The 8,916-nt window shown below is 37.2% G+C and overlaps 1 protein-coding gene across 1 annotated transcript; it reads left to right on the forward strand.

The window, feature by feature from the left end:
- The first annotated feature begins 6,540 nt into the window (after positions 1–6,540).
- LOC121980081 (chaperone protein ClpB1-like) lies at positions 6,541–7,519 on the forward strand. The gene is made up of 3 exons (XM_042532049.1): positions 6,541–6,828; positions 6,916–7,113; positions 7,190–7,519. The coding sequence occupies exons 1-3, from the start codon at positions 6,541–6,543 to the stop codon at positions 7,517–7,519; spliced, it is 816 nt and encodes a 271-aa protein (XP_042387983.1).
- The last annotated feature ends 1,397 nt before the right edge of the window (positions 7,520–8,916 follow it).

An 8,916-nucleotide genomic window follows, 5' to 3' on the forward strand; every position in this document is an offset into this window, starting at 1 on the left:
CCTAGAGCCGAAACGATGGAGATTCTAGACTCATTTGCATATGATATTGCACACAACAACAAGTCTGTTTGGTGTGAGTGTTGTGGTTTTAGATGTTGAAACTTTGCTCGCCGACGGAGATAATCCTCAATTGCGCCTTTTTGTTGAGAATTAAACTTTAATATTTTAGAGATAAAAGTTGGTCTTGATAAGAGTTTTTGATAGAGATAGAATGGATGAGGTGTCAAGTTCGACTAGATAAAATTGTTGAGTTGCCATGATAAGGATAAGAATTTCGTAGAGATATAATTAAAAAAAATCTCTAGATTATTAGTGCTTATCTAATAAGCCTATAAATATGTACCTTTTTTCAACGAATGAAACAAATTGAGTTTTTATTTTATTCTACTCCTCTTCCAGATAGAGTTCTCTTCCACATTTTTCTTCTATAATCCTTTTTACTTCTTCTCCCATAATTTCGGTTCGGTTCTCAGAATTTAAAAATTCAGTTCGGTTTATTCGGAAATTTATTTTTTTTATTTCTAAAACATCGGTTAATTCGGTTCGGGTTCGGTTTTGAATTTTTTTTATTTGGTTAAACCGAATAGACCGAATTTTTGAAGCAAATTGGTTTTTTAGACCATAAATTTTAGATCAAATCAAATTTTTATTAAGCCAAACCAAATTTTTAGAAAAAAATTGGTTTATTCGGTTTGTTCGGTTATGTTTGCTTGGTTTTATTGAAAATTTGGTTCGGTTTTTATCGAAAATCAGTTCGGTTCGGTTTGTTCGAAAAACATCGGTTTGGTTTCGTTTGGTTAATTTGGTTCAGTTCGGTTCGATTTTAACCGAATATTCACCTAGAGTCGTAACTTCCATAAGGCCAAAGAGGCAATCGCCTCAGGGCCCGACCCAATAAAGAGCCCATTTTTTTTAATTATACCTAAAACAAAATGAGAGGCATAGATCCTAAATGGTCGTTAAACCTATTCTCACGCCTTAGAGGCACGCACCGATGCATGACTCTTTTTTGAATGTAAATTCTTCTCTAATGTTACTCTTCTTTGCATGTGATTTTTTCTCCAGTGTTCTTTTCTACCAATGCATGGATTCACTAAACAATAGGTAATTCTAATCTTCTTCTTTGACCATCTTCTTCGTCTTGCAATACGCGACACCAATTGTATCATAATCGTGCAACAACAGTCGTCTGTGCGACCTAATCACGTCAATTCAACCAGTGGCTATCTCATGCAACACAGGCTGGTGGTTGGCCTTTGCTCGTGTAACCTAGTTGCACGGCGCGATGGTTGTTGCACGCTACCCCAGTCGCTTGTGCGAACGACAACCTAATTGCATGATGGTTACTGCTTGTCTCCTTGCTATTACCAGCCACCATATTGGTTTCAGTGTTACATGATATACCAAATGAGCTATCAATATTATAGATTGAGAAAGAAATAGTCTGACAATTGGATTATTCAGATTTTATAAATATTTTTATTTCTAAAATAGCTAGACAAGTAGTGTTTATAATAATATATTATTTTTGATTTATTTATGTATTTAGTATATATATTATTTGTAAATTGAATTTTATCATTATTTATCATAGTAAAAAGGTCATTTTTTATATGCACTTCAGGCCCTGTCGAATACAGGTACGGCTCTGTATTCACCCTTAGTGGCGTCGCTGCTGCTTTGAAAATCAACGAAGGAGCATTTGTCCTCTGACAAGACATGATGCTGTTCGCTTTTATTTATCCCCGGCTGCTGCTTCTTCTCACATGCTCTTTCGCAGCTCATTTCCAATCTGGTTCTCTTTCTTCGTCATTTACATTTTTCTACGTTCTGCTTCTCTTTCAATTCGTACTTCATGCATTCTTACTCGGTTTCTTTCTTCTGCAGCTCACCCGGCAACCAATCCATGGCGTTTTCTCACTTCCCAACGTAACCTTAAATAATTATGGCTGAGTTTTTAACGGAGAGAACAGAAATGCAAGTAACAGACTGATCGCAGAACATGTCTGATTTCGTCCAGAATCTGAGTCAGATGGAGGTCGGCTGCGATGTCGCTGGCATTGACGGAAGGCGATGGACCTCCTACGAGTATAGTACTGTACGAGTGAGTTCCACGGGCTGCTGACAAGGGGCGGTGACTAGCTATGATGACGAAGCGAGAGTGTCCTGCGCATACTCAGACGAACACCCTCCACGTTAGGGACCAAGAACCAAGGAAAAAGTCCCCAGAGCAGACCCTCTGACGCTAAATCAGGTACTTTTCCCCCACTATCCGTACAACTATAGTGATCTATGTTTTAGGTTGCAACGGAGAAGTCGTGTTTAGTTATGCTTTAGCTAGTTAGGTTGCATCGGAGAAGAAGTACGTGGTTTATTTATGTTTTAGGTTGTAGGGGGAGAAGAACTGTTTTATGTATTGTTCTAGCTTATCATCTTTAATTAGTTTTATGGATGTTCTCATTCGAGTCAATTTCATTCTACATCATTATATATGCATGTTAAGGATGCAGTGATTATTCGTTAAATATAAAAAAATTTTAGGGAAAATTAATTTAATTTAACCATCGTTGATAAAACTTGCTATCATGATTTTGGTCGGACTTGCATAGATCAATACGTGTCAGAAGACGCTAAAGTTATCTAGTAAGACCCCTCAAATACTTAAGTTACCACGCATGGTGTCATAAAAAATACCGAAGCAGATAACAAAGAAGAAGTAACACTAAGATTAATTAGTAGAGGGTTATAGATAATCATACCTTACGGATCGTGTGTGTGTTATGCCTAAGTATCACTCACACGTAACTACACTAGAACATCAACTGTTACGTTGCAGCTTAGAGTACTATGCACTTTAATTTGTAGCATCTCAAAAATTACTATATATATATATATATAAATTTACTAAACAAATACAAATACTCTCGCATCATTGTCAATGCTTCAAACTTGTTTTTGTTTTTTTTCCTGTTCTTGGTGGCCCGCCTAAGTTAATTTTTTAAAAAAATATGTATTCACTAAAGAAATAAAAATTAATATCTATATTGAATATAAAAAATAAAGGTCTCATGCCTAGAAATTAGTAAATAGACCCAATACGATTAAGGGTGAGTAAAAATTCAGTTAAATTGAAAAAATCGATCGAATAGATCGAATTTAAAAATTCGGTTCGGTCTATTCAGAAATTCATTTTTTTTTTAAAAAAAAAAATCGATTATTTCGGTTATATGGTTTCGGTTTTAGAAATTATTATTCGGTTAAACCAAATAAATCGAAATAATATTAATTAGAATTTAAAAATAAAATCCTAGTCCATCTCTAACACTCTATTAATATAAATTATATTTAAGGAATTAACCTAAATAATAAGTATAATTTATATTTAAGCCGATTTACTAGGATTTTACAATGTTTAATTATAATAATATTAGAATAACTTATATTCGGTTTGTAAAATTCTAATTAACCGAAAATAGAATGATAGAGTTATACATATATTAGTATATTTATAATTTTTTAAAAAATAAAATAAATTTGGTTATTTCGGTTTAAAATCGAATTAACCGATATTATATCGGTTCGGTTATTTCGGGTTTTTTTTTTAAATTTCGGTCGGTTCAAAAAAATTCGATTTGTTCGGTTTTCGATTTATTCGATTCGGTCGATTCGATTTTGACCGAATGCTCAACCCTAAATGTAATCCTACTACTCTTTATCTTTGGAAATTTTAAAATCTGAATTTTAATTTAGGAATAAGAAAATTAAGGACAAACATATTTCTCTTTTCCTCAAATAATCGAGTCATTATGATACTAATTATTTTATCAGGAGAAGTTGCAAATTTTATCTGCTTACTAAATAAAAGGCAATCTTCTAAGTCTTCATTGCATTAATAAAGCGAAAATAATTTTTAAAAAAATAAATAAAAAGACCCTCATCGCATGGTGAGACAGAAATACATCCAAGAGAAAGGACAAGAAATTATATTCCTTAAATGCATTTGAAACCTTTTTTTTTTTTTTTTTTTTTTGTGGTTTTCATTCATTCATTGAATGAGTTGAACAACATTGCATAACCATAAGAGATAAACCACTTCTGATATTCGATCTCCACAACATCGAAACTACAAATACTACCATTTTCTTAATTAATCAAGTTTAACTTTTACTCCTCAATGGTTGTTAATATTGTTCCATCTTCCCTCCTGCATGTCAACAAACTTCAAAATTAAGAACTTACATATAAAATTTAACAAAGTGAAACATGCATTATGATCCGATGATAAAGATGAGGTCCGCCTGGTAGAGGGTCATCGTCACATGGAGGATCATGGTCAAAATAGCTAGTCAACGTCCTGGGCAGGCGTCCGATCGGGTGAACCACCTTCCCGGTCAGCATGAAGAGTAGCTGATCCGACACTTCGACAGCTCGGACAAATGTCAAGCTTCCGACGCTCATAAAGCTCAAGCAGGGAAGGACGAAGGCCGAGGGGCCGTCTCGCTCGATTGAATAGTAGGCGCAGTCCCGACCAAGCAAGCACGACTCCCTCGCTCGACAGGACGGAGCCGAGACAGCGGACCCTTTGCCGAGCGGACTCTCCCGCTCGGCCCGGTCGTGATGTCACTCGAACGACAGATTGGCCGAGCGGCTCTCTTGCTCAGCCCAATAACAGACAAAAGGAGCAATTGGGAATATCTTCCTCGGGACCAGTGTCGTCAACAGGCGGCATGGTTGGCGACATGGTCAGACAGAGAATCGTACGGTGGAAGCTTCCACTGTCACGTCAGGGATATGCTTAAGTTATTAAGGTATGGCGTCATACACGCTTTCCTGACACATCCTTTCCAGGTATGCTCGAAGAAGCGTGCGCACCTTGGGGAGCGTGCACGCACCTCTCAGAGACCCTATATAAGGCCCCTCAGATTTTGAAGGAGGTATGTTCACGACTACTATAGTCACAATTACGCTGCTGCTATTTTCTATTCTCTACTTCATTCGTTTGCCGTCGGTGACTGACTTGAGCGTAGGAGGGTCATCGCCGGGAACCCCTCCCTGGCTCGGCACTAACGACTTGTGGTTGCAGGCTTAGCTCGTTGGAGGTCCACGTCATTTTCAATCTACATCCAGTTAACAAGAGCATCATCTTCTCAGCATCTGTCGACTCGATTCTCGGACAGAATCACATTTCAACCATCAAAATCCCTCAAGAGTGTAATATACTCAAGAGCTGCTCTTAGCAATATAATTGTCCAGTATAAAATAGTTTTAATATTTTTAAAGTCCGTAGCTAGCTTGTGAATTTTACCTAATTTCATCGTGATGTAATACACTTCAAAAATACTTTAGACTAATTTTATTATACTTCTTATACCATCACGAGTGCTATGTATCATTAGACATATATTAATTTCATGACAAGATATAAAATTATAGATTTTTAAAATTAATATAATTTTAAAATATTTCAAGAGATAGGTAATAGTCTTGCACACAATTAGCAGCGCTACTAATGAGATATAGTCGGTTGATCTTTTTCTAAAAATTAAATGCGATAAATTTGAGAATCGATGGGAGAACTTGACTGTTATGTAAAAGTCGATTGACTGAATATCTAATAAAATAAAAGTAAAAAATAATTTAAAAAAAGATATGTATTTTTAATAAATATAAAAATCTAAATATGTATTTTGAAGCTTTTCATACGCGGTTCAATAATTTATTATTATTATTATTATTATTATTTGTTTTTTTAAAAAAAAAATCAAATATAAGGAATTACTAATGTTCACAGAGAAAATTTTACAAATTTAAAATATTATATAAGGAAAGTTATGAGAAAAGGAATGTATGAGTCAGCCGATACGAATCTCATGCGATAAGGAAGAAGATGAATTTACTGATACGAATCTCGTGGAATAAGGAAAAGGGTAAATTTACCGATACGAATCTCCTCGTGCGATAAGGAAGAAGATGAATTGATCGATCCTAATTAACACTCTTTCCTGAAATATCTCGATCAGTTTTCTATAGCTATTTTTATGAAGCTTAATTCTGTAGGCTTCCTTCCTTCACAAATTAAAGTAGCGTGCAGCCGCTCGCAGAAAGGAGATCGGTCACAAGCAATAAATCCGCCATGAATCACAAGATCAACGAGTCGCATCAATATTCCGACTGCGAGGTCGCAATCGGCTCCAGCCATGGCCACCACACTCTGTTTCTCCTCTCCTCAGTCCTCGCCGCCGACGGCTCGTCTGAAGTCGTCAAGGATTTTGAGCACGTCGACGATATCCCCATCTCTCCATCCCTCGTCAACGTTATTCGCCGCGCGCAGTCTTTACAGAAGTCTCGTGGCGACTCCCACCTCACCGTAGACCAGCTCTTCCTCGGGCTCCTGGAGGATTCTCAGATCAAGGATCTCCTCGAAGATGCCGGCATCAGCGACGCCCGTGTTCGTGCGGAGGTAGAAAAGCTCCGCGGGAATTCGGAGGCAATCTGAATTCAGTTGAATTTTTCTTATCAACGTAACGTCGTTATTCTACGATGTCAGAGCAACACCTTCCTGAAAAGGCAATCGACTTGGACGACCAGTCTCATGCCGATATAAGGAAGGTCAACTTTGATTATAGCGTCATTCTCTTCGACCGAGTAGAGAAAGCTCATAACTTTGTGTTAAAAAGACTCCTTGTCATGATTGGATTAGGAAGGTTAACTGACGGCCAAAACATCAATGTGGACATCACTAACACAGTTATTATCATGACCTTTAATCTTACCGGAACGGCGAAAGATTCTTCCTTGCAGATTGCTAGGGAAATACTAATCGACGAGGTAGGTGTGCTTATTAATTCATCTAGAGTTTACTTTTATTAATTCCATGGTAATATCGGGAGAATCTTTATGATTAGAATTATGCAGGTCACGAAGCATTTTGAACCTGAGGACCTCAATCGATTCGATGAGATAGTAATATTTGATCCGCTATCTCATGATCAACTTAGAAAGGTGGCTCGGTTTCAAATGATTGATATTGCTCTTCGGCTTGCTCAGAGAGGTGTCGCATTGTCTGTAACAAATGCTGCTTGGGACGTAGTTGTATCTCAATCTTACCATCGGGTAATTATTAACTAACCCAAGCTTCAATCCTCTTTGTCTAGTTTGATTATTAATTATCTATTTGGTGTTTTTCAAGTTCTACGGGGGAAATCCGATCCATCCGATCAAGAGAAGGTTGGCCAAGAAAATTGTGACCCGACTGTCCCAGATGCTCATACAGGGTAAGATTGATGATGACTCGATCGTCTACGTCGATGCTGTTCCAGGCGTGAAAGAGTTGTCTTATGAGGTGAAGAGGAAGAATAATAATAATGGAGGTCTTGCTGATGCCGAGAAGTCCGACATCCTTATGGAGATACCTGCGAACGAGATGACAGCGATCCTGCACTTGCTACAATTTACTAATCCTTTCATCTCTGAAATTATAATTTCAAATATAATGATACTTTTATTGAGAGACTCTTAGGAAAAGTTTTCTTTTTCTCTCAGTTTTTTTTTTTTTTTGAATAAACTAAATGGTCTATTAGAGTTTTTAGTTGAAATCTTGGAACCACATCGGCTCGAAGGCCGAATATTATTAGCACATTCCAAACATTCATAAGCATACAAATACACAAGAACCTTCCCATATCCAACAACCATGCATAAACATAAGAATATCAGTGAACATGAACCCATTATGCATAACTAAATAGAGGATAGATCATAAGAATTGAAACTAGCATGGTGAGCTTGAATCCTGTTGAACTCATGATACCTTGTTAGTACCGCAATATTACAACAATACCACAGTAGCTAGAGGAAACCCAAAATACAGAACGCATCTATCTCTTCCAACCCACAGAAAACTTGATCCATCAATGTGTAACAATCTAAAGTGCCCAAAACTTCAATAAACACCAATTAACCCCACATTCAGAAATTGGGCACGAAGAGAAGATGCATTCTCTGTTAAACAAAATCTACACTATCAAGAAGCGGATCAATATTTTACGGAAGCACATGAGATAACATAACACTCCCAATTAGGCATTATTCTACCTAAAATCTTACTTCAAAAGCATAACAAAATGAATCAAGAGGAAAACCCCATAGCACTAGGTCCACTCCAACACCATATTAAGCCCAAAAATCCCTAGAGTAGTAGGAAAGAAGAAAGCATCATTACTCGATTGGAACCACAAAAAAAAAAAAATTCAGAAGTTTAATCTATCAAGAGAAACCTGTTCAACACCAAATTCGATCATTGACTTCCAAATCCTTTGCAGAAAGCTAGAGAAATCACAAGATGAAGCAAGAACGTCACGGGGAAGGCAAATCTCAACTCGTTCAACTAATCAGACAATAGACAAGCACATCAACTCCTCCTAGTCACCTAATCCCTACCTCATTGATATCATACCAACATAATGGACAATATTTGCCTTTCCCTTCCTCGTGACACCTCCGGAAGTAGCTCCGCCAGTGATATGGTTGCAAGATTTCGCATCCATCCGCACTGTCCCCAGAGAATTGCCCGCGTGCGGTGGCGCCTGGATGAATCTCAGAGCCCGACGGAGAGATCGGTCGGAGACCGCGAGGTGGAGAGGGGGAAGAAGTGCGGCAATTTCGGAGTAAAATAATGAGGAAAAGGATTGGGCCGAATACCTAGGTTAGAGTCTTTTATACCTACGTTAATTATTTCTATCTTAGGCTAATTAGATTAATCAACTCCGAATTTAATTGAGTGTTACCATAGACTTCCATCAATCTTAATAATTTTATCCCTTAAAACATATCATACAAAGGGGTGAGCATTCGGTTAATTCGGTCTATAAAGTAACCGAATTAACCGAAAATCGGTTTAGTGTTGGCTAACCGAAT

This window comes from Zingiber officinale, chromosome 5A (assembly GCF_018446385.1).
Source record: "Zingiber officinale cultivar Zhangliang chromosome 5A, Zo_v1.1, whole genome shotgun sequence".
Lineage (NCBI taxonomy): Eukaryota > Viridiplantae > Streptophyta > Magnoliopsida > Zingiberales > Zingiberaceae > Zingiber > Zingiber officinale.